This window comes from Arachis ipaensis, chromosome B8 (genome assembly GCF_059453495.1).
Source record: "Arachis ipaensis isolate K30076 ecotype BB chromosome B8, ASM5945349v1, whole genome shotgun sequence".
NCBI classification, from domain to species: Eukaryota; Viridiplantae; Streptophyta; class Magnoliopsida; order Fabales; family Fabaceae; genus Arachis; species Arachis ipaensis.
The window spans coordinates 9805001-9831753 of NC_142443.1; the positions used below are offsets into that span (position 1 = coordinate 9805001).

General features: G+C 45.5%; 2 protein-coding genes across 2 annotated transcripts in view; one reads left to right on the forward strand and one right to left on the reverse strand.

The window, feature by feature from the left end:
* The first annotated feature begins 2133 nt into the window (after positions 1 to 2133).
* Positions 2134 to 26753, forward strand: part of LOC148547163 (putative ATP synthase protein YMF19) — a 52969-nt gene continuing 28349 nt past the window's right edge. The window contains exon 1 of the mRNA XM_088496738.1: positions 2134 to 2458. The gene's annotated coding sequence lies outside the window, so the exon portion shown is untranslated. The remainder of the gene's footprint in view (positions 2459 to 26753) is intronic.
* On the reverse strand, positions 17994 to 26030 carry LOC148547164 (NADH-ubiquinone oxidoreductase chain 4). The gene is made up of 3 exons (XM_088496739.1): positions 24940 to 26030; positions 23003 to 23516; positions 17994 to 19791 (listed from the first exon to the last, which is right to left on the reverse strand). The coding sequence occupies exons 1-3, from the start codon at positions 25398 to 25400 to the stop codon at positions 19351 to 19353; spliced, it is 1416 nt and encodes a 471-aa protein (XP_088352865.1). The 5' UTR covers positions 25401 to 26030; the 3' UTR covers positions 17994 to 19350.

Here is a 26753-nt window from a genome sequence, read left to right on the forward strand (position 1 = left end):
GTTGGGATTGAGCTTTCCCCCATAGGGAAAATAGACTGATTGAGTGAAGAGCCGCATCTATCCCACTCTGTGTCCCTTTACTTTCTCTGTGGTTCGCTTTCCCTTCCTTTCTGTGGTAGCTAGGAGCTCTACTAGGTTTGACCTTGGGATATTGACTTATTCAATTAAAGAAAGAATGACGTAGGTAGACTAACTAGAAGTAGTAGGAGTTCTGGGCTATCTTACTAGAAGTCTCCCTTAGGGTCATTTCTCTAGTGCCAGTACCCTTTCCATTAGAGTTAGGCCTAGGCCTGATCCTTTACCTGCGAGCCTACTTCGCCCAGCCAGTACCAGTCAGAAATGCCAAGTTTAAGAAGAAAAGCCTGAACAGGTAAACTCCTTTACAACCTATATAGATTGACTTCTGAGAGTGGAGATACTAATAGCAGGAAGAAAGAGGCCACCGGAGGCACGCATAACCGAAATCGAAGAGTCATTACGATGTCTACTATGTCTTTCATACTTTCTAATTATAGGGAGTCTCATACCAGGAATAAGAAGAAGATGAGACTGCTAGTATGTAACGAAATGGAAAGACTTTTCCTATACTTAAAAGATAGGGCTATAACTACCCGATAGGGGAGGAAGCGCTATTAGAAATAGATAAATCATATCTGGCCCATCTTCCTTTTCTACTATTCAAGTCCTTCTTTTCTTTTGGAGAGGGATGACCCACGGGTCAAGCCCTTTGATTTGAGATCCCCAATTACGGGTAAACCCAATCATTTCTATTATATTTTCGTAGATCCCAGGGAAAAAGTCCTTTTTCACATCTCTTGTTGGAATTCTCAATCTCATTTTAAAAGAGGGTCCTTCACCCAAGTTCTTTCGCATGTAGAAAGGAGAAGAGTGAAAGAGATTACCTAGCTCACATTTCTGACTGGGGGAAAGCTGAAAAGCTCTTGCTTTGCGATCATGCTTCCTCCTTTTAAAGCCGCAAGACTCTTGGAAAGTCTCATTTGCAGTAAAGGATCCATTTCTGATGGAGCTATATGCTCAATATATGGTAATTCCCGTTGTAACTGAGTCCGGAGAGAATGTATTGCCAAAGAGTAGCTGTGATCGCCCCTATTTTATTCAATTTCTCTACTTGGATGACCTAGATCGGGCTTTTCAATGCCATTGCCAAAAGGAGCTAGATACGGCTAATAAGTCCTTCTTCCCGTCCTTTCACCAAGAAGTGCACTATTCAAAAATCACAGAGCTAATGACAGAACTGGATCTCTTATATAGAAGTAGAGACGGGCGGTCCTGCCATAGATTGCGCAGGAGGTAAAGCTATCCTCTCACTTTTAAAGAGAGGGGATATAAAAGTCTTGCATTCAAAGTGGCTTCCGCTTTATATGTGGCTAAACAGGAAATGCCGATCTAAATGCCCGGACGTAGCCTCTTTTTGAAAGCTCAGAGATAGGCTAAAGCCCCTCTTTCACAGTCGTTTCACCCCGGAGAAACCGAAACATAGCCCTTCTCATTTACATGAAAAGCTGTTTCACCCATTTCGTACACGGCAACTATTGCTTTCCTCGAAGTCAATTCACCGACGCAAGCAACCTCATCAACGGGATCGCCCGACAACGAACTCTTTGTTCGGTCAGCGAGTGAGAGGAGGAGGGGGCCCCTTACGAGGGGAAGAAGGGACATGGTTATTATTATTACCCGCCGCACCAATAATACGGGAGAAGGGAAATCAAGCAAGACCTGTGAATCCTAAGAAAAGAGTTCTGAGGAATGTGAGATGCGTAGGGATGAGATAAGCGTTGGCTAAGAATATATAAGGGAAGCGGCAACTGCCCACAGAATCCTGGAAAATGGGCTTTTGACCTGGCTAGCGCTATTGCTTTGCAAGGTAAGGAAATGTTCAACTCGTCTGCTTGAAATCGATAGAGTTGAGAAGCGTCTGCTAATCATGGTACGAGTTCTCTCTTTAGGTCAGTCTGATGTTCAAGTATCAATGAAAGTCTTATTTCAGCGAATGCAGTAAGGCTAACAGCTGGCTCTGGCTGATTCGATGCCATCTATGAATCCTTCCCTCCCTCCATCTGCAGCCTTTATTGCCTTTATTCTGTGTCTTTTCTCATGAAAAATGCAACTTTGAAATTGCGTAGGTGATGGCAGAAAATCCATCAAGAAATTACATAGATAGAGCAGTGCAGGGCTGCTCTTGACAGTTTTCATTTTCGATTGAGAAAGCGGCAGGCCCAAAGAGCACTACAGTAGCGCCTTGCGAGGTCGTAGAGCCGGTAACCCTCGTTCGCCTAAGATCGAAAATGCTCTGTCTTTGAGGAAAAAGAGATATAGATAGTGTTCCAGGATTTCATTGTTTTGAGTCTTTACTTAACTCGACCGCCTTTCTACTCCCATGCTTTTCTTTGGTCAACAACCAAGCACATTGAACAATAGTTCTTCACTACTCCTACAGGCTTGACGGAGTTCAGAGTTCAGTCTGTCTGGAGGGAATTATTTTGGATCAATCAAGACCATGTCAGAATTTGCACCTATTTGTATCTCTTTAGTGATCAGTCTGCTAGTTTCTTTGATCCCACTCAGTGTTATTATGAGACAAGATTCAGATATAACACGAAAAGGAAATCCGATTTTGGTAAGACTAGAACATATAAATTATGCGAAATTAATAGGTGCTGGAGCTGCTACAATTGCTTTAGCGGGAGCTGCTGTCGGTATTGGTAACGTTTTTAGTTCGACTCAGCCGACATTTAGTTCTTACTCTTGCACTTCCGCCATCTTTGCCCTCCTCTTTTATTCTTTTTTATATTTGGCCATATATCTAAAAATGAGAGGTATAGATCGAGCACTCGCAGATCTATATGCTTGGCAAAAAAGGGAGGAGGAGTCAATCGATTTCTTCCTGCAGCTTGGCTTCTTATTATCTCTTTTCTTCTCATTCATCTACATATACCAATGGGTATTTGCTTATATAGAGAGAGAGAATTTGATCAACCCATTGCAGGTGGTTGTCCAGCTCTCCTGCTTCTTCTTCAACTTTAAGTGGAGAGGAGACGAAATTCGAAAGAAGCACCTGACTCTTCTTTGCTTTTTGGGAGGTGTAATCAGCACTTTACAGCTGAAAGAGATACATTTTGGCTTTCTTACCTTGTTTCTCTCTGGTCTGTGCTTGTACACCTATTTATTCCACCGGCAGTATTTCCTTACTGCTGGACTCCTATTCTATACCCTCCACCCTGGACTAGCACGATGGGGCTTCTTCCTTCTTTTCCAACAACTTGTCTATTATAACCTCTCCAGGTTGTTGGACAAGGATCAACCAATCCAAAAGAGAGGGGTTGTTTATTCCTACATTTTACTCATTGTATTATTCTCGTTCCTTGGTTTTCCCACAATTTTTGACTTTTTGAAAGAGCCAGCAAGACTCGCTGTGCTCGTCTCGGGTGCATCCATAGTTTTTCTATGTACAAAACCGGGGTTGGATCACTTTTCTATTACCTTATTGTTGATCTTGTATTTTGTTTCAAGTAGTATTATTGGCAGATCATTGCTAAGAAAGAAGAGTTGAGTTAGCAGGCTCAGGGGGATCTTAGATTAAAGCATTTTTCTTTCGAGCTGGGAATAAGAGAACGAGCTAGACACAAAAGCTACCACTGAAAGAAGGTAAACCGAAGCAAACAAATGAAGTAGAATTGGCCTAGCCTAACGGTTCTATAGCCTCTACCTATTGAGTTCCCTCTCCTGGGGTTCAAGAGTTGCTTTCAGAGCCCTTGATTGAGATCTCCGTCTCATCACGAACTCATAAAGACAGCGATCAACCTCTCTTGTCTTTGAGGAAAGAGAGATATAGAAAGTGTGCAGTGATTGAATTGTAGTCAGTCTTCACTTAACTCGACCGCCTTTCGACTCCCATGTTTTTCATACTACATTGAAATAGCCCTAAGATGCGGTGTGCATATGGGAGCGCTTGAAATGGTTTAGTTTTACCGAATGCCCACGTCGGTGTTGCTGAGCCCTTTCGCTCCTTGAATAACTGAGAACACACTTTCTACGATCCTATAGTGGCTTATCGTAGCTAACAGATGATCTTCACAAAATTTGGTCAACAAGCATGTAGCCCGATCCGAACGTAATTACATGTCTCAATACTTACTACCTATACCCGGACCCGGGCCGGAAAGGGCTAAATATAGCATTCGCTAAGCAGCTAAGCTGAAGTCAAATACCCGGCTAAGTCCTATCTCCGAATTCCGGTAAGGAAGAAATTCATTGATAACAGATCATTGCTAAGAAAGAAGAGTTGAGTTAGCAGGCTCAGGGGGATCTTAGATTAAAGCATTTTTCTTTCGAGCTGGGAATAAGAGAACGAGCTAGACACAAAAGCTACCACTGAAAGAAGGTAAACCGAAGCAAACAAATGAAGTAGAATTGGCCTAGCCTAACGGTTCTATAGCCTCTACCTATTGAGTTCCCTCTCCTGGGGTTCAAGAGTTGCTTTCAGAGCCCTTGATTGAGATCTCCGTCTCATCACGAACTCATAAAGACAGCGATCAACCTCTCTTTTCTATTCTTTGGCAGATTACTAGCTCCAGGAATGCTTGCTGTCAGCAGTTAAGGGACAAAGGGAAGGTGAGGAAGGTAATCCAACTACGGCACTAAGACTAATTCCGTCTATTTGGCGACTATTCCTACTGCTACTACTACGGCTACTGCAGTAAGGAAGGAATTCGGTTTCAAACTGAACTTGTTGCGAGGGGTTCAAAATGGATTATACTCTTTCTCTCCATCTTTCGTCTATCCTATGTCTCTTTCCTCTGTTCTTTGTCCTTCTCCTACTAGGAGTAGCAGGAAAGTCGTCAATTGGATATATGATAGATAGTATGGGGACGGTGCTTCGGGTTAGCACTCTCTATTTTCTTTTCGTTGGTGAACAAGTCTCATTCGTTTGGCCGGCCCAAATTTGGAAAAGTTCTGTTAGGTTCTTAGTAGCAGTCGGCGACCTTTTCTTCTTTTACTTCACATAGCTTTTCGTCTCCTTGATAGCTGGAAGTTCTCCAAAAGTATGAAAAGCTGGAGGACTTTGTACCAGCCATTCCAGTGTGGTTGAATTTTGTTCAACAGCCCAAGGAATGTTCGCCTTTGTTATGTTATTTCCACTGCTTGAAGTGATTGTTACGACCACGAAGAAACGACGAATCCCAACTACGGATATATAAGAGCCAAAACTACTAAGGGCATTCCATCCAGCGTAAGCATCTGGATAATCTGGAATGCGACGTGGCATACCCGAAAGCCCTAAGAAATGCATGGGAAAGAGGGTCAGATTCACCCCGAAAAAAGTGATCCAAAAATGGATTTGACCTAAAGTTTCAGGGTATGTCCGACCAAAGATTTTACCCACCCAATAGTGAAATCCTGCAAATAAAGCAAAAACGGCTCCCATAGAAAGTACATAATGGAAATGTGCTACCACATAATAAGTATCATGTAGAGCAATGTCTAGCCCAGAATTAGCCGGGACTATTCCAGTGAGTCCTCCTATGGTGAATAAAAAGATGAACCCTACAGCAAATAACATGGGTGTTTTGTATTGTATCGAGCCCCCCCACATGGTAGCGATCCAACTAAAGATTTTGATTCCTGTGGGGACAGCTATGATCATGGTAGCTGCGGTGAAGTAGGCACGGGTATCAACGTCTAAGCCCACAGTAAACATATGATGAGCCCAAACAAGAAATCCAAGAACACCTATACTGATCATGGCATAAACCATGCCTAGATACCCGAAGACCGGTTTTCCCGAAAAAGTCGAAACGATATGACTTATGATACCGGATCCAGGCAGAATGGGAATATACACCTCTGGATGACCGAAGAACCGAAAGAGATGCTGGTATAATATGGGGTCCCCCCCTCCTGCGGGATCAGAAAAGGTTGTATTAAAGTTTCGATCGGTTAATAACATTGTAATAGCCCCTGCCAGTACCGGAAGTGATAATAAGAGTGGGAATGCTGTTACTGGAACGGACCACACAAATAGGGGTGATCTATGCATAGTCATTCCAGGTCCACGCATGTTGGAGATAGTTGTTATAAAATTTATAGAACCTAAAATGGATGAAACACCAGATAGATGAAGACTAGAAATTGCTGAATCAACTGCTCCTCCAGAATGGCTGGTAATACCACTTAAGGGCGGATAGACCGTCCACCCAGTGCCGCTACCCACTTCTACTAAGGCTGAGCTTAATAGGAGCAAGAGACTTGGTGGCAACAACCAGAATGAAATATTATTTAATCGTGGAAATGCCATGTCAGGTGCACCTATCAGAATCGGAACAGACCAATTACCAGATCCACCTATCATCGCCGGCATAACCATAAAAAAGATCATTAAAAAAGCGTGAGCCGTTATTAAAACATTATAAAGTTGATGATTCCCACCAAGAATTTGATCGCCGGGTCGTGCTAATTCCATACGAATCAATACTGAGAAGCATGTGCCCATCACTCCAGCAATGGCACCGAAGATGAGATATAGAGTCCCTATATCCTTGTGGTTGGTGGAGAACAGCCATCGGACCGGATTTGTCATAAAATGGAGAATCTTTCGTTTCCTTCCTTATCAGAGAGGGGCCCCTTCTTAGCTTAGGGAGCGGGGCTTTTTTCTTGAAAAAGGGGGAGTGAGAGGGTAAGGAAAGAGGGGTGGGGAAGGCACTAAAAAAAAAGGGAAAGCCCTCACTTTATTGATGGGAAATTTGGATCCCCTTTTCCTCTCAACCCCTCCCCCCAGGTTCAGGAGAGGGTCAACGCAAGGATCTTACTTCGAAGCAATCTCTGGAGTTTTCCCTTATCCGAACGGGTCTTGCAAGAAAAGATGATTTCATATTGAGCTCCAAATATACGCTATTGGGATAGGATGGTTCCCACTAGCTCTCCCCCCTAAGAACCGCACGTGCGAGTTCCCCCGCATACGGCTCAAGTGGCGAAGGTTTGAAGACGCTCGGCCAACAACGTAAAGGAAGGGGGCGCGAAAGCCTACTTTAGAGAAAGGCTAACGACGCGCATCCGCTGGGAGAGGAACGAATCCTTCGCACTTGGTAAGCGCTTCGCTGTAGCCAAGCTTACAGCTAGCCTATCGCCTAGAGCCAAGCTTCGACCGCGACTGCTCGTCGCTTCTGGGCGCCTTATTCCGTCACCCGAGATCCAAGTCAGCACCGGCAAAGATCTCTTGATTCCTCCCTTACTATTATCACATGCGGGCCGCGACAAGCTACCTGTCGCCTATCTCACCCCCTTTCTTTTCTTATTGCGAGACCTAGATCATTTACTGTCTGGCGATAAAGAAGAGAGGCCAGGCCACATTCTCGTCGGCGATACAAACATCGTCTCCAAGAATGGCATACCTAGTAAAGCGCTGTCCTGGGTACACCTTTTCTGCACAATAAAACATCACTAAGTGATGTGTTAAAGTGAAGAGAGGCCAAGAAGACAGAAAGCCAAGAGGTTGTCCTACTCTAAAGAATACGACACCTCGAACTGAGCGAAGAAAGGTACTTCAAAGATAGATCTGCTGAAGATTGCATCTAAACAATCTCCAACAGACTTACCAAAGAAAGTTCTAATAAGGTTAGTCTTCAGACTTAGGGGCCACCTATCGGTGGCAGACTTCAAGTCAAAAGAATAAACCTTACTGAAACCTTTTCATCTATCCAACGAACGGTCGGAGCTGATTCAAAGTTCCATCCATTGGAATAGACCGAAGCGATGAGGAAATCATGAAGAGGCTTCAATACCCTTTGATTCACAAAGTTACCTATGGCGAATATCCGTCTCTTACCAGCGCCAGCCTCGGTAGATTGCGATAGTCTACCAGGGGAGCCTGAGTCAATAGACTCACCGAAGTGTCTAGACCCGAAAGAGAGTTGATGGTACTCTCAGCGGTCTCTGTAGACTATGGAGATATCTCTTCATTCTTTTGGTTAGAAGGGTCTCGGATAAAGGGGACCTTAGAGGAAACCCTGCATCATAGTCACAATGGCTATTGATGTACAAACCAAACGATTTCATGACGCAGATGGTAGGGTAGAATATTCCTCCACGCGTCTTTTCACCTTTACGGCCTCCACGAAGGTCTCGCTTTCCAGGCTCCCAACGTACCCCTTGACACAAGGGAGTTGAGAGAAAACTAGGAAAGTACCTTAGGATCAGGTCTTTAGATAAAGCGACAATATCATTTCTTAATTGAGACTGTCTTGGCAGACCGGTGGAAGGGGTTACTATCGATTTCAATATCGATCTGTCAATCCGTTTCGCCAGGCGAAGAGCCCGACAAAGACTAAAGAGATATATGAACCCATACATAAGTCGGCCTTCAGATCCTTCTTCATAATCATTTTGTGATGGAAGGAAGGTATAATGGTATCCTGACCTCGTCAGAGACACTGGCACAGGTAATAAACTGTGCGACTTACTGACCCCTGCATACGCTTGCTTACAGCAAGTTGCTGTTTGTTTTTCTTAGAAAGCAGTAAACAGAGGGCTAGATCGTCGGTTTAACTGAATTACCTGTTTGGCAACGAGGTATGCTCCTATACAGAGTTCCTTGGTCAGACCGCCGGTAGCTATTATTAGTATTATCTTTTGATAGATACTAATAGCCCAAGATTTTCAAAAATCTTGTGCCATTTGATGGTCTTAAGATACAACAGTTTGTCAAACAAATACCTGGAAGAATTCTCATGTCTTTCCTTATCAGGTTTGGGTACCTGATGCAGAAGTCAGTCATTGGACTAACCTCCACTGGGACCAGATCACCGCCCTCAAATGTCAATACTAAAGTATAAGGCATTTGCGAATCCAACCGGATTCATTTGACAAACTGGTGTATCTTAATAAACACCAAAACTCGCCTAAACGACTTAATGTCGCATCAGTCGTGGGGGGGCACCTAGTTAACCAAACCAAACAAATGGGACTCCATGCGTCGTGGAGTGAGGTTAAACAACCAAATGTTGAGATAGAAGACCCAGATCTCTCCGGATCTGTATCTCGCTACCGATTGTTCGCCTCATGGACAGTCGGCACCCTTTCTGGCAATCCGACCGCAAGGGGTGATTCATCCCTTACTTACACCAACTGGGTTTCAAAACCCAGTCGATGCCACCCCCTTTCTTATTATTAGTAAGATAGGTTGCCCCTTTCCCCTCTCTCTAAGAAGAAGGTAAGCATCCCTCACTGCCGATCGCCTTCCCTTTAAGTGAGAAGGGGGTGAGCCTTCGCTTTTTGGATCGTCTTCTGCCCAATGTCAATGTGGTACCCTCCCTTTTTTGGTTCCCATTGGGTTTACCTTGTTTACAGGTCGACCCCATGGCAGCAAGAAAAAAAGGCGATCTTGTGCTATACTCCGGTGATCTCTTTCCTACCGAGGCACGCAAACCCCCATCGTGTCCCAGATCACACACATTCCGTAAATCGAAAGGGGAAGCCTACTCATCCATCAGCTCCTCTCGTAGATCGGTGCGGTTTTACGAAGCGTCTAAGCACAGTTCACTCGCGTTGATCAATCAAGAGCTTTGCCGCCACTCCTTAAGGTTACCTGTTTATCATACACTTCTTGCATTGTTTCCCACGCTTCATACCCCCTCTTCTTAAGGTAAGGTAAAGGGCCAGGCATGGTGGGGTAGGAGCATTCTGCCGGCAATCTTTTTGGCTTGACCAAGAAGTCTTATGTCCTCCGAGTCGCACGGCGTTTTAACCGAAAGAACTTCTTTCGCAATTCATGCTTTTCTGTTTTGATAGCAATATGGGGGGAGTTCCCATCAGGCAACAACGGTTCTGCCTGACCCTACTTAAGCATGCATATTCTGTCAGCGAAGACTTGGTGTGAAGCCTTGGAGCTTACGTTATAAACTCGGCTAAAAAAGGATTCCAACCGGGAAAAGACAGCAAGAGATTTTGTAGAAAGGGGCTCGAAAGCTGATGAGGAAAAAGAAAAGATTTGCTCTTTTTGTCTTTCTGTGCCATCTTCAGGCGATCGAATACTTTATCTAAGAGGTCGATTTCCCTCGAGAGTAGGGCATATTATATAAGATGGATACGAGTGGGCCAGAAAAGTGAATAGGTATCAGGCCAGGTTACTTTTTTGAGAGTCCTAAGCCGATCCCTTAAGACTAGCCGGACAATGGAGATAGGTGTGGATACGCATCTTTGAATTCATTAGCTCGCGCAAGATCCACCTCCTAACCACAGAACCTCAGAGTTCTATCAACCAACAGCCTCATAGAGAAAGGAGTCCCCATTTGGATGATCTACAGTGGCAGCGTCCGCTCTAAGAGATTGAAGCTTGGCCGATGGGAGTAGGAAGAGTGTTGCAGATCAACGATTTTGGTGAGAAGGAAGCGTTATTCTCATTCATGAATGGACTCAAGCCTTGGGCCAAACTCGAACTTCATAGACGTGACCATCACTGAAGCAATGAGGGAGGCCAATCCCCTATCCAATTTCGGGGGATTGGAGGAAGTTTGACAACCCACAATCTTCTTCAAAGAACAAAGAGAAAGGGAAATTATCTAAGGATAAGGAGCATCACAATGATGAACGAGGTAAGAGTAGCGGAAATGGAAATCAGAAAGCCAAAAAGCCTGCCAACAACAACAACAAGACCGCTAGGAATGAGAAAGCACCAAGCTCGTATTTTATTTGTGGAGGATCTCATTGGGCCCGAGAATGTCCACAAAGGGCCAAGCCAAGTTGATGGCCATCGCTGTTTTTTCCACTAGAAGGAATGGAATGATAGACCGGCTTACACCACCCAGACCTATACTACGCTATTCCACCAAGATCAAATGAGGGCCGACTAGGGGAACTTAGCCAAAGGATTACAATTCACTTTTTCAAGGTACCTTACTTAGCCGGTTAGTTAAGAACTTTTAACGGAGAGTTGGAATGCATCGACAGCTTTTCCTGCACTTACTCCAATAGACAAAGAAAGGATGGCATATTTATGGAACCGGGATCAAGCTAGACCCTGTGGATCGTAAAAAAGGTCCTTTTCCTGCTTGCGGAAAGCCCTTTTCGACAATCTGCTTCATGAATGTGAGGGATTCCTGATGTACTCTTTCAGCAGATCATAAGCGAGCCTGCTGGCCTTGCAATCATTCATCAACTTCAAGGCAAGTTCGAAAGCTTGACAATTGACTTTTTTTGAGAGCCCTTCTTGGACTGAGCTCTTCCATAAAAGCAGAGTAGACAAGATGATGTCTAGTAGTCTACTAGGAGCAAAGAGGAGCCAAGCGGGGGAGCTGGGCTCAACTACTTAACTAGTACGGAGCAATGTCCCTATGCTATCTTCGTCTCCTTCTTTGCCTTTACTTAGTCTTTTCTTTCCTTGATCGTCCTTGGTCCTTCTTTCTCTTCTTGCTCAAGATGATCGATTGCTGCTGTCGACTACCTATGCCTGCCCGCTGATTGCTCGACTATCTTTTTGCGCTCTGTCGAATTCCTATTTTCTTTCCTGAATCCTATTAGAATCCAAGAGAGAAATTGGAGAGGAGCCCCCACTCTTCGGACAAAGAAGAGGATTCTACGCAACAATAGAAAATGGAGGCACCTTCCCCCCGGTCAAATAAGGCGCACCTTTCATAAAGTTTGATAGAACTAATGCTACATCTGATCTGCTAATAAAATGAGATATTCTATCTCTTCCTCGGAACAGGTGAATCATAAATTTTATTCACCTAGGAGAACGCTTGAAAACACGATTAGGATAGACCTTTTCCGCGCAGTACCACAAAATGAAGTTGATGACAAAGCGCGAAGAGCGGCCAATAAGACAGGAATTCCAACGGTTGGCCGGTTGCAAACCAAACGCGAAAATTCAAGGGCAGATTCTATTAGGATTACTTGATAGCCGCCTTAGCCTAATATAGAGGATAGAGGGCTGACAATAACAGATCTCTTTTCTTTCCCTAAGGCTTTAGTTGCTTTGTCCTTGCTAAGCCTATAAGCGCCTAAGTGATTGTGAAGTCTGATTTGTTCCCGAGGGATTCTAATAGACTTTCTGGACTCCTCCTTTTTAGCGAGTGTAGGATTTATGTTACAGGTCTGGGGTTCCCGTTATCACTAGTCTTAGTGCCCCTAGATTCTATAAATCTTCTTTTGGTGGACTCTGAGGCTATGTTATAGTAGGAATGCTTGCTGGCTTGCACTTTATCTTAGACGTCTATCTCACTGTGAAACTCCTAGTTCTAAGACTAGGGATCCGTTGACTACGCATCTTCATCTGTATTTTGATGATAGTCATATGGACCCAGTGAAGCGCCGCTGTCCCTATGACTTTTGCTCTTAGCTGCAGCCCTATCAGGTATGTTTGTTGGTTTGTATCTTGTTTGTTTATGATCTCCTGCTTTGTCGTTACTTCTCGCGATGTCTATAGCAAGGTAGTCAGCAAATCGGACATAATATATTTCTTCTACACATGGGCAGGGCGAACACATCTAAGCGATTCAGCATTCGTAGGAATGGGGAATAGAAAATAGAGTACGAAGGGACTAGTTTTAGAACTTTTATTAGTCAGCTAGGAAAGGATGTCATTACTTTAAAGCTGCTAGCTTAGCGAATCCCCTTTTTGTATTGGTATCAATGCACAAATGCTCATCTCTATCTGTATACATTGCTTGATTAATGCAATCCTCTTGCTTCGCAACCCTCCCTTCTGTCTCAATCGATCGTGTCCTGACTTAATCCATTATCTTCCCTTCCTTAGTAACGGGCAGCAGCAGAAGTAAATAGACAGCTATAAGTCAATATGCGCGCTATCTATCTTTTTTCCCCTATCTCTTGCAATCGCTCTTCTGTCAACTGGAGAGTCTCTCCTTTCTTTACATGACAGTTTACCGACTCAACCCATCATTTCTACCGGAAAATGGGACTACATATCAGACATTTTCAGCTGGAGCTGAGCGAGGATCGGATTCTGAGACTCGAAACAACTCGGCACTTGCATCGGTGAAATAACGTATAATAGACCTGGAAATCAATGCTTTCTGGCCCCTCACTTCCGGCTTGATTAAGAGGTTGAGGGCGCCTCCCCTCTCTCTGGAGTTCGCCGCTTTCTTCCTGTGAGTGAATCCTATCTCTTCCATATGTGAAATTTTCCTTTCAAGCAACCACATTCATTCAGCAGTGACATCGAAATGTGAGATTGAAGCCTTTTCCTTCGCATTTGCTTGTTAACAACGAGCCAACCTTTATCGAAAACCTTGGAAGCAACAAATCGCGGGGCGTAAGCTGTTGAATAAGCTGTGGGTCTTGAGGCAGATGTGGCATCTTCTGAACCACCGTAGTTAGGGGGAAAAAGCTCATCTTTTTTCAATGCAACCAGAGGGCTCTTAGTACGCTAACGCTACTACCTGCCCAGTAAGAGGATGTTTTTAGGTTTATGTCGTCAAAAGAAAGGGCTTCCCTATCAACACAAAGAATAAATAAAATAAGGATTGGATTTCATCAAGAAAAGACAAAAACCGCATTGAGTGGGGCCTGCCTTAAAATAGCCCTTACAGAGCTTCTCTATCAAGAGCTGCTAGTTGGTGGTTGAGGAGTAATAGGTTCCGCATAAGCTACATTTCGTGGGAGAGGCACCTTTGCAGTACTTCCGAACTCGTCTTTCATCTACAGACATTGGGTCGCTAAAGCCAATAGTTCGGTGCCCGAATACTCATCTTTGGTTGCAGCTTCGGCTGAAGCCTCTGCTTCATCCTTCCTCACCATCCTCGACTACTGGTCGGGCAACGATTCCGGTTAAAGATTTCGCCTTTACCTACCCACCGATTCTTTTGAGAAGAATGAATTCAGAAGCCACACAATACTAAAGAGCGCACCGCAGCTCGCAACGCAATAGCGCGCTCCCTTCCCTTAACGCTATAACCGCGCTCTCGCATGGGCTGCTTGCTCTGCTGTTCGCGCGGTTCCTGCCTTCGCTGCTTCTAGCACTGTGCCTAATAAAGCACAGGGCTTCTCTTTTTATGGCTCACATTCATTAAGAAAATTGGTGGATACCTCGGTTAGTTTTTTGGGACCATGTCCCATCAGTGAGGGACCTCTCAACCGGTTGGTTTCAGAATGCCTATACATGTCATGTGTCACATAAACGGGGTACAAGGACCCCGTGGGCTTGAGAGCCTGATATGAATCCCAATTTGATTCATATGATTTGAGTTTCCATTATTGAACTTTTATTCTATGTCAGGATTGATGGTGAGAGCTTAAAGTCATATACGTTGCATTGGCCAATCGTTGGCAGGAGTATGAACCCCTTATAAGTTACTATCGTGATAATGGAGTCCGACTTCTTGCTTGTGGTACACCATCTGAGGTATCTCTTTTAAAAGCATTTGGCAACTTGTCCATCCAAAGCTCTAGGAATAGAGTCAGAGAAGTCTATCTAATGGATGGAATCGACTAAGATTTGATCCAGTGCTCTTTCTGACTTCAAACTATTGGCTGGGAAAACTATAAATAATGGCATGTTGTGTATAGAGTTCGCGGGAAGGAAGATTGCTTTCGCCTATTAGAGCAGAGGACAGCAAACCAAGAAAAATTCCTAGATGATTTCGATTGACATTTCGGGCTTCAGGTATTCACAAGATTCCTCCGGGCTTTCACGCCTTAGGCCAACAACTCTAATCACTGACTGACAAATCCCCTTCTACTTAATTGAATGTCAATGTTTTCTTTCAATTGTTGGCTGCTGTTGTTGAAGAGGTTTCTCCTGCAATGGATATTGGCCGATCTACTTCATTTGTTTAAGTGGAAAGCTAGGGATCACAAATTCTTTCGCTTTTGGCCTTTGCCAGAGGTCAATTTGATCCTTCCTATATTCGCATGCCAGAAGGTTAGGATAGCTGGAAAGAAGTCCGTTACTCTCTAGTTTCAACCATTGGCAGGTAGGCCAGGGACTAACTTCAAGCTAGTCAAAAGGTTGACGCAAAGGCAGTACTAGTTCTTCCGTTTTCTATTATTGCGTAGAATCCTCTTCTTTGTCCGATATGGTAGCCAAGGCATAAGAGCTATAAGCTAACTAAAGAAAGCTAGTAATCAGACTTCGTTCCTGTCTTTCCGCGGGGAAATCCTTATAAGATAAGAAAATAAAATCCTTTACCTTTGCTTACTCGCTTTCCCCTCCTTCGATTGATTGATAAGCTAGCGAGGAAGTTTAAAGATCAACCCTCTTCTCCCCTCAGATAAGGTAGTAGAGGCGGCCAGGAATTCTAAAATCACATAGAAAAGAAGATTCTACTTTAGCTGGCTTAGCTTAGTCTACTTCTGAATCCGGGGAAGATCAAGAAGAGAAGCCCGGGTATATAGGCCTATAGCCCCCACCTACTTTCTTTTTCGAGTTAGCTAACACTACGCACTAAGCCACCATGGGCAGACGACCTCCTATCTTCTCTCGCTTCAAGCGCTAAGCTGACTTAACTTCAAAGAGTTTGCAGGGGAAATACAATAGCAATTCAGTCCGCTACTTAATGGACTGCTTAAGGTGAAGAGGCATTCCCCGAGCCCACAGAAATGTTAGCTGCTATCGGATCTGCTGATTCTTTAGTTAGTTCACGGATAAAGGAGATGATTATCTTATAATAAGGCATTGACTCAGCCTTTAGATCAGTATCTTCATCTAAATAGTTAACTCGGGCTCTCACCTATCTTAGCCTTGTCGGGATTGGTAAGACGTACTTAGACTGATACTTCTGGGACTGCTTAGGGGTCAACTTTCAATGAATTCAATCCGATCCCTCTTAAAACCATAAGTCAAACTGAGGATAAGGTTGCGCAGCTGTTGAAGAGTCTGTTGAAGTTTCATATCTTTCCTTTGCTCACCTCACTCGCTTATTGGACAGTTGACGGCTTGAAGTGATAGTTAGAGGGGCTTTTCTCTATATGCAATGCAGTAATGTTGGTTAAACGAAGACTGATGATAGCGGACGATCATACAGACTCTTTTTCGTCTGCACCGTCTTATCAGTGAAAGGATGCGCGCACTCTCCTTCTTAATAGTAGCCGCCCTTTACCTGACTATTGTTATCCGTGCATTCTTCCTCACACTCTTATCGATCCAGCCGACATATGCCTGCTCTGACGGAGATGATTCGGTACGACGGTTCAGTGGAGGAACTTTGCCCTTGGGGTCAAGCGCCAGGTGCTGTAGCGAATCGAGTAGCTCTAGAAGCATGCGTACAAGCTCGTTTGCTTCGGAGCGTGCTAGTGCGTATCGCGGAAGGAGCACCGCGGAGCCACTGGGACTGGATGGACTAGAATCTTTGAACTCCTAGCCCCTCTAGGAGGCAATGTCCTACTAGATTCTATAGGGTCGAAGTGCTCTTTCGATCGAACAGGGATTGACTCTTATTCATTAATTGGAATCATCCAACCGATCAATCCATCTCCATCGAGTTCTTTCTGGGATAAGGTTGCTCATGCGTAATGCGCAATTCCTACATCCCCTCCTGTTGTCAAGCTTGCTAAATTTAGGAAGAAAATGGAAAGGACTATTCCGGCATCATCGAACATACTCTCTCCTTCAGCTCATCGCACCGAGCTTCCTTGCACTATGTGTGGAACGGACTATTATCGGATTGGACACGCCTATAGCTAAAGGAACGTACAGTGAGCCGTAGCGGAAGATCGACAAAAATGGAAAGGGCTAAACCTCTTCTAGAGAAAATCTGTTCGGAAGAGTTCATCACTAACGATGAGGCACGGAGAGGAATCTCTCCCGAAGAGGGGGCTCCGTCCTCTTATAAACTTTCCCGTCCCCATGAAGAAGAGTTCTGGAAGCCTTGTTTCTGATTTCCGGCCATCGGACGAGATTGAAAACTAGCAATTCAGGATTGAAGGGTTTGACCTTTCCGAGAAAAATACCTTGTTGTGATGGTACAGTCAGTAAGAATGACATGGAGCAAGTAGGCGTTGATCTTTTTATCATCTTTCTTGCAGGCGAGGAATATGAGTCTTCGTTTCAAATGAGTTCAACGAAGACTCATATCGTAGACTTGATCGCCAGTTTCCGGCGGTGTCTAGTCGCATCGGTACGGGATTCCCTATGCCCCTCCTCTTTGGTGTAGTTTTAGTGAGTTTCTCACACAGGAAGTGCTACTCAAACTTAGCTAAACCTGGGACACTGCCCTTTCCTTTCATATTCATAGTAGCAACGAGGAGCTCTCCAATAAATCTTTGAGCGAGAGGAGCTCTAAGCGCTAACTTCATCCCTATCCTTTCAGGTGCAGATGAATATGCTCTTTAGCTTGGGACTAGGGCTTGTCTTAACGCGATAGAAGAAAAATAAAAAATAACTTAGGAGTTTTCCTAAGCAAGCTGCGGAGTCGTAGACCATTGCTTTAAAGTAAAGACGGGATGGAATCTTTCCTTCTGATCCTAAGCTGTGAACTTATGGTCAAATGGCTTACCCTTCTTACTCAATCTTTATATGCCCAAAGAGGGGTAATTCAGTGGTTTCCGGGAAGAGAACTAAACGTTTGATGTAACAGAACCAGGGAACCTGTCTTTCTTTTATCGTTAATAGGATAAGCAGCTGTAAACAGGGCATGCCTTTACTCCAACAGCGGCGAGGACACAGAGCTAAGCGAGAGACGAGAAATGCGATAAAACTGCTTCTGCTAACAGTCCTCTATTTTCTGTATCGGCCGGCATCTTCTTTCTCAACCAGTCCTATGGCACTTACTGGATGGTCTCCTTTTTGTAAAGGAGTTTGGACTTTACAATGTTCTTACGGGGTAGTTTCCCGCTGCATCGGCCGGTCAAAGATCACCCCTAATTTTATTCAAAAGCTTGCGGTTGGCATGGCTGTGTGAGGTGCTCGTCGATCTCTCCGAACCGGTATACCCAAAGCCACTGACCAATCCCTGAGGGAGACGTTCCGGACCTTGAGTCGAATTGATCGTGTCATGTGCAACGTCCATCAATGATGGTTCATTAATGTCCATTGATTTAGACTCCTTCCCCCTTCCCAACTACGAATAAGATCGAGAGGAGCCCGAAAGCCCCAAAAAACCAAGAACGAAAACGGAAGCCTTTCGATTCACTCCCCATTCTCTCTTAAATAAAGCTCGCCCTCGAGCCCTATTCAACGGGCAGGTCGGCCAGGTCTTTCCCTGTTGTTCTGTTCCCGCCACGAGAAAGACGCACAGAAGAGGTATGCCCAGCGTGCGGAGGATCCATTGAGAGTGTGTCTGTTGTCTCGGTAGGGAACTTTACGAGATTTCCCCTATTGTATTGAATCAATAAAAAAAAATAGGTCAGTGCTACGGCCCTCTATTGTTTGATCCAATATTGACCGGGGACGAGCCCCGACTTCCATAGGTCCTTGGTTTGACCCCCCGTAGTGGTCCTTGCTTTTAATAAAGCGGAGCGGGGCCAATTTCTCGTACTTGCTCAGTGTGCCCCCTTTCGTCGAGTGCCCCGCCCGGTTCACTGGGCTGTTGGCCTACCAAGCACTTGCCCGCTGCTCCTGCCGCCCGCCAAGCGGGCGGAGCGCTCGTTATCCTTACTGTTTTCTATGCCGGGGCCCCTCCCATTGCTCTAGCCATAAGCTATGGCAGCTCCAGCTCGAAACCACGGGGGCCCGCCCTGCGAGGCCAGAGTGGGCTCAGCGGTCAGCCCCCATTCGAATTACGTTAGGGGGTCTTTCGCTTTTGCCTGATCTAGAGAGATACTACGAGTCCTCCGTCCCAGATTCCATCGCCGCGGCCATCTGGTTCACCGGTACTACCAAAGAGTCTCATGCTTACGTTACTACTGTTACTGAAGGTTTTCTTATCTTGGACCACGAAGACCCCGGTCGGTCGTGCTTCTGGTTTCCACTCCCATCATCATATTGATGATAAATCTCCTCGCGCTCTGCCATAAGAACTTGGAGTCCGTATCATGGTGAAGGTAAGGTAACGCTGTGATTCTTGCTCAAAAAACAGACCGAACGCGTTCGAGTTATTGGCTCATCCAACCCGGCAGCATTCATGAGTCGCTCGTTCAACTGTCCCTCGGAGACACGGTCGAGAAGTACCATGCATGGTTGCCCCCCTTCCTTTCTTGCTCTCGGTCCCACCCAGCAAGATACGGCTCAGCCAAAAAACGTGAGCGCCCCTGCGCGAGCCTTATTTTATTAGTCAAGCCAAGCTTTGGCTCCCTAAAGACTAAAGAAATTGATAAAAAAAAGGGGGACTTCTGCAACGGGCTATACCACCCAAACCAACTGAGGGAAGTCGCATCCGCCCCATCGCAAGCACCTACAATGTCATGATCACATTGGTTTACCTTTTATTCTTTGGTAGTTCAACGGACGGTCGCCCCTCCAACAAGAAAAGGTATAAATATGGAAACTTCTCTGCCATTTGGATCGGAGAATTTATTTAGGAAATCGGGTTTTAAATTTCCAGAAACCACACGATTATATAGCCAAAGGGAATACGCCGCGCCTAAAATCATCCCAAGCGCTGCTAATGTGGCTACTAAGCTATTTCTTTGGAAAGCTCCTACTGAGATGGGAAATTCCCCGATAAAGCTGCTAGTACCAGGTGAACTCATATTGGCCAAAGTGGAAGAGAAGGAAATGGTAGAGAGATTCGGCATGGTGCTCACTAAACCTCCGTAATATCTAACGAGTCGAGTCTTATGTCGGTCATATAGAACACCAACACATAGAAAAAGGGCTGAAGGAACCAGTCCATGACTTAACATCGGTGGAATGCTACCTCCAATTCCCTGTATGTTCGATAGAGCCAAAGATTCCCCCCCCACTGATCGGAGTACGCCGATTACCCCCCGAACCGTACAAGATAGTTACCGCCTATCATACGGCTTTCTAACTTCACTTTTTTTCTGGTCGTTCCGCTCTGTCGATCGATGGTAGTATAAGAGATCTGATCTGTAAACCCCCGAAATGATTTACATAATGGTTCCTGCTTTCTAACCAGAGTTAGCATTTATCCCCCGGGTCATACTTGAGTATCACATCGTAGACCCCCGCCCCAACTAACTCTATCTTCCTTATCAGTGAACCGGAGATAGTGCATAGGTACTTTTCAATGCAGCGGGGACGAGACGACGTGACATACTACGATCACGTACAGGAGTGCTGCCCTTCGGCTCGGCAATATGGAACCTCTCAACTGCTCCCGTTCCTTTATGAGGTCCTATCGGGATAGGTAGGCCCAGCCCAAGCCTTTCCCCTCCCCCCTGCTTAGCGTTCCACTTGTGATCCTGGATGCTGTGGAGGATTTGAAAAAAGCGCCGGAAAGTTCCCCCTCCCCCTCCATAAGAACCTATTTCTCTTTCCCCCTCGAGAAAGAGAAAGAAGAGAAGAAAGGGTTGATTATCTTCTTAAATGTGAACGGCCCTATCTTGTCTTGCATCGAAAGGTTTTTCGTGCTATACACCACGTTGAGAAAGGACCAGCCTCCTATGTACCGTACCATTTTTTTACCCCGAGAGGGAGGTCCTCCTTATGATGCTATGGACGGCTGTCCGAAGTGCAAGGGGTAAACTCGGACGAGGATAGGATTGTGCGCGCCGGGCCCTCCCTTCGGGTGTCATATTTTGGCCGAGTTTACCGTACCTCTGGCCCTTATGTTACGCGACCGTAATCTTTTTTTACGTCCCACCGCTGTTACGCCAGAAATAAAAGGTTCCACACGAGCTCCCGTTCTGCGGCGTGGTGGCAGGACCGATAGGAGATTGGCTCCGGGTGTAGATAGGGTAAAATCCGCAGGAGTCATGCAAATACATAGGCCCCTTCCCCTCTCTTTTAGATGAATGGGGTGGTTTATAACGTTCCGATCTACGGTCCCTCGGAGCGAGGGGTTAGGCAGGTAGTATGGGCCCTCTGAAAGCCAGCTATGTGTTGTGCGGCTCCCGCGAAGCGAATGAAGGGAAGCTCGAAGAGCTTACGCTTACTCTCAGCCTCTTTGATTGGTAGGCGGGCGGCTAAGCCCCCTACTTTAGATTCCATTCAGAAGGGTAATTTTCTATTGTCGTGACGCTTTGCTTTGGTTAGGCCGACTACTAGACTACTAGAGGTTACTTCTAGCTTCTATAGGGGCCTTTCCACTTTGGTGTAGTTTTAGTTTGTATTGGTACTGAATGAACATATCAAACAAAGGCGAGCAGTATAAGCCCTTCTCCGGCCTGGGAAAAGCTGTGAACTCTAGAAGCGTTGGCGTTGTTCACCTTTTGACACGAACACTCTTCCGTTCTCAGCGTAAACCCGCCTTAGAGATTGAACGGCAATAAGATAAGTCGACGTTCAATCTAAGACAGCGCTGATGGCTTGTAGTGAACAGCCCCCTTATTTACCAACCGAAAGCAGCCTTTGGTACTTAACTTAAGTGGTTAAGGTTTGGAACCCTTGCTACTATGATAGAAAGCCGTTTGCTTGTTGCCAAACCCTTCGCCTTTCTTTCTTTAGTTTTGAATCAAAGTAGGTCGCGACTGTTGTATTTATGTTTAGTAGGTCGAGGGAAGCTACCGCTTATACGTCTGCTTCCTCGTCTTGCTTCTGGCAAAGCTTTTGATCTGATCCAACTGAAATCCCGCATATCTGCAGCGCTCAATATGCGGCTACGGCTAGGCGATCATATCGTGCCATAAAACAATTTGATATGTCTAGAGAGATCCCCTAGATATACAGATAGAATGGATGTTCATGGATAGACATACATTCCATTGATTCTTAGTTTTGGGGCTGAAAAAGCTCGTCGATCCAAATGAATCATTCTTGTGGTCTCTCTTCGCCCCCGCCCCGAAACTGATCCACAGCACAGCGCCCATTCGCTTCGCGCGCGGGAAGGCAACGAAGTTCAGTTCATGAGACCGCGGCGGAGTGGGGCAGCCGCGACACGAAGTTCCTTACCTTAGCTAGATCTCGCTGGTGCCACCTAAACGGTAAGTAGGCGACGGATGTGTGACGTTTGGAGTTGTCGTTCGTGCACCTGTCCCCAATGGAAGAATGAGTGATCCGTTCCCCTGCGGATCATGGCCTTACCACTCGGTCCCCGATGGCCTGCGGGGGATTCGGTATAGCAGCTTACGTTATGTTGCGCTGCGCGTTCCTGCTGGACACGTGTTAGCTGTAGGAAGTATGGTTCCGAAAGTGACTTCGGTTCGCCAGTTCAGGCTCAACTCCTCGCTTTACGTTATAGGACCTACACTACAGGTCGGGCCGGGGCTCTGCGCTCTTTCTTTCTGTGTGGGACGATGCCGGGGAGAGAAGGGAATGCGTCGAGGCGGCGAACAGCAACAACACAACTACATTTTTTCTTTGCCCTCCATCCATGAGATGAGCCCAGTGCATTGGACCGATGGATAGGAGAACTGAGCTGGCCTAAAGCTTGGGCGCTCTACGTACGATGCGATGTAGACTCCATCAGATAGATATCGATATCTTTCAGATGGATCAAGAAAAGTTTTCTTATCAATAGATAGAAATAGGCCTTATTATTTGTATTTTATTGATGGATTCCCTCTATTTCTTTCGATCTATCAGAACGGATCAGGCTATCTATCTATCAATCGATTTGAAAATAGCACGTTCATCTCGCTTTTCGTTCATTTCCGCCACGCCAACATAGCTTCAAATAATAAGAAGCAGGAGAAGCAGCTAGAAGCGCTCGCTTCTAGCCCTTGAATTCTTATTCACGAATGAATTGGGAAAGCCAACACAAAGATTCGATTCTGACTTCGTAGAGCCGGTGCTGCTGTTGCCTGCGCGTAGGGTGTCCCCCACTCCCGTCCCGGGGCGCTAAGGGGCTGAAGTTTTTGAAACAGACGGCAATGTTTTGCTGACGCCTTGAATCAAGCTTTTGTTGCGACATGCTATGTTTTCTCCCCCATTGCTAGTAGGTTGATGGGTCGCACGCCCGGCACACATGTTTTGGCCTTGTCTTGTGTGTCCATAACTAAAAATAGGTGACCTAACGGCCGCCGCCCGACTAAACATACCAATAGTCACCAGATTCATATGGGCTACTGAGGAGTAAGCAATGATCTTCTTAAGATCGATCTGTCTTGAAGTGGTCAAGGAAGTATATATTATAGCAATCGCGCTTGGAGTATAAATGAAAGGAGTGGAACAAAGTGTTGCTTCGGGAAACATGGGTATTGAAAATCTTAAAAACCCGTGGGTTCCCAATTTTGAAGGAATTCCTGCCAAGATGACGGATCCTGCCGTAGGCGCCTCTACATGAGCTTCGGGTAACCAAATATGAACTGGTACCATAGGCACTTTGACGGCGAAAGCGGCGAAAGAAGCAATCCATAGAAAGATTTGGCGCCGCTCACTAAATTCTGTGGTTAATGATATTTGTAAATCGGCGGTCCCTGTTTGGAAAAGAATCAACAGAATAGCTAATAGCATAAAAACAGATCCAAGTAAAGTATAAAGGAAAAACTGATATGCTGCCTTGATCTTTCTTTGTCTCGAGCCCCATACCCCTATAATAATGGTAGAGTAAGGGGTGGCCCCAAAGCGGAATTTAGCGGTGGTGGTTGGTCGAAGCTCCAGTAGGTAGCCACTCCCTTCTCAGGGAACCATACGTGAGACTTCCGCATCATACGGCTCCGCCCCGAGCTTCCGTCGTCGGCCCTTGTCATTAGACCACTATCTATGCATGTATATTAAGCCTGGACTCTCGAATCTTTTGCTTCTCGGGTGGCGGCGAACAATGCAGCTTGCGTTGCGGGCCCGCATTTTGTATTGAAGAGGGGCCCGGCCCACTTCTCGCCCGAAAGAACCGCTCACTAGCTAGCCGGACTAGTGGGGGCCCTATCTGGAGACATACTGAAAACCATGCCCTTCGAACCGAACGCAACGCCCGTCTTCCAAATCACAAAAAGGGCTCGGCTCGTTGGGAAGAAAGATGGAGTGCGGCCTGTAGAGCACATGTAACGCCCTGTTATTATTATGCGGGTTGCTCACGCAGTGGATCTCTCTCTCTAGATATCTAGAGAGACGTGAAATAGCCTTTATTTATGGCCGCCCCCCGACTTACGGCTTTACGCTACTACTACTGTGATGTGAGCGGTTCAAATGGGTTTTTTCCAATTTATCCTGGCCGGAACTTGTATGCAGCACTTATACGAAGGTGCATGCATAAAGGTTTGGAACTCTTTTCTTATCTGAATCTTAAAGACAGGACCTATTCTCGTCTCGAACCCTCTACCGAGCTTAACCCTGCCCGCATTTCCTTTTTTTTTGAAGGGGGCCAAAGAAATGTCTCCGCCTGCTGCCAACAGTCTTTCTTCGGAATTCTACTGAACGGGTCGATCCTCCCGTTTGTTTTAGCAACTTCTCCTAAGGTCTCCTCACCAAGAGCTCCCCGGCGACGACAGAGGAACCAACCCGCCCGCTGTGGCGGGGCGGCTTTTTTTTCACAATAAGACCTGGACGATTATCCCTACCCTCGGTAGCTTACGAGTTTACGTCCATCCCTGGTTGGGTACAGTTTCCTTTCGATTTATCCCTTGTAGCCGTTACCCGAATTCGCGCAAGTGTGTCCACACCCCCCAAACTGACTTGACGAGGAATCCATTCTCGCGAACAAACACAACCCCTACACACACCTAGGAGCTCCCCTTCCTGCATATCCATACAAGACCCGAGTAGGCGGGTCGAGGTCCTACGAGGTAACCACTACTCGGAGTACCCTCCCAAAAGGAAAAAGATGTGTCTGTCGGGTTCGGTTCGTCTTAGTTGGGTTGGGCGGGTTCGACCAGAAATGCTATGCTTACGCACAAGACTACCCCTCTTCCCGAAAGCTTCGCGGGGACTACTTTACGACGGACGACCGCCCGTAGGGGGTTTACTGCACAAGGCCCCTGCAGAGGAAAAGCTTTATCCCAGCGAAAAGAAGATGCTCAGCTCCGCACAACATAGGGATTAGCACGCTTTCGGGAAGAACATAGAATAGTAGAGGATCCAGCATGCGGAACACGGCGATCATTAGAAATTCACGAATTAGAGATGCTGTAATATACTCTTTACCATAACTTCTCATACCAGACCAACCCACTAAAATACAAATAGGGATCAGAAATGTGGTCAATATCACGAAGAAAAAAGAGAGACCGTCTATACCCAAATAAAAATTGATGTTTTCATAAGGAAGCCATCGAAGGCTTTCCACAAATTGAGATTTGGCCGTAGAAGGATCGAATTGTATCCGAGGAACAGGGGAATACAAAAAAGTAATAAGAGAGGCACACAAACCAATCAATCGTATCGGTCGTATTCTTGAATTTGGAATGAAAATAGGAATAATGCTTCCTAGCACGGGACACAGAATAGGACCACTTAGATCAGAATAGCATTCACATAAATGTTCTAACATAGAGTAGAATCGAACATTGAAGAGATTAGTTAACAACAGTAAAAAGATGGGCGCCTAATTCCAATACTATAGGGGTCTATCAGTACAAGTCAGCTGAACACCGTGATTGATGAGTGGGTAGGTGGGTTAGGTGCGCCTCTCGTCCAGTGGGAAGTATTGAGGCGAGTCTCCTCCCCCCTTCCTTTTTCTACTTTTCCTCTCTCCTTTTGCTTGTGCTTCTACCCGGGCTTTTCATTTTTATAGATTTATATATAGAGACCCGAGGAAATTTTTATAAGATTCATTGCTCGATTTTGCATGCTCTGCTCCCAAAATGCGGATCGAGGGCAGATCCGGGTTGGTCCGGAAAGTCATGGGAGAGGCGGGCTAAGTAAAAGAAAAGAATTTTATATTCTAAATGGAGCTATGCCGACTTACGTACGTCTCGTTGACCAAACGATCAGGTATACCACGCCACGTATAATCCCCTCTTTCTACAGAGGAGAGAGAAAGAAAAAGAAAAGATATAGCGATCGTACCGTATTGTTCGTTTCTACTTTACGTTATTTTCCTCGGTTTTTTACATTACATAAGGCCTTGGAGGGCTTACTTAGCGCAAGCGCTAAGGATCTAATCAGAGTCAAACTTGGATTAAAAAAAACACACACACATTTTTTTCAAAAAGTCTCAAAGTCCTCGTTGAGAGTCGCTCTGCGAGACGTCCAGTAGTCTCTGACTTGGTCTTCGAATCGTATCAGCCCGTTCCCAGCTTCAAGAGATGGTATGAAAGCACGCAATTATATATAAAAGATGCTTCTCCTTCTGTAGTAAGGAAGACCTTATGACTATCAAGCATCCGATTTCGTTTTCTATTGAGTTAGGAAATGCAACAGGTCTACTAACATCAAAGAGAAGGGTTGGACTCATCGATGGTAGGAAAAGCTGAGATAGCTGTATCCTAAATATCATACATAAGATGATCTTACTCTGATCAGACCGAGGCGAAGACAGACAGAGAAGGTGGTTATCCTATTTTTATGATATCTTACCCCGGCATATAATAAGGCTTATGCTACTTCTTTAGCAAAGTTGCCGTATACACACTAGAAAGAGTTGGCGAAAGCCAGGGATTCCAATCTTGAAAGCATTAATTCTATTAAGCAACGGGCAAAGAAAGAATGTTTGAGCTGAGACGGATAGATTGAGAATGTCTTAGAAGAGAGATGATAAGCCCCTTCTTCCTATGAGGGGTGAAGAAGACCAATTGTTGCTATCTCCTTAGCTCAGATTGACTTTCTAACCTTCCTTGATTCAGAAAGCTTATCATTGAGGGGCAGGGAAGTCAGATTAATGCGTTCGGATGGCTAAGATCAC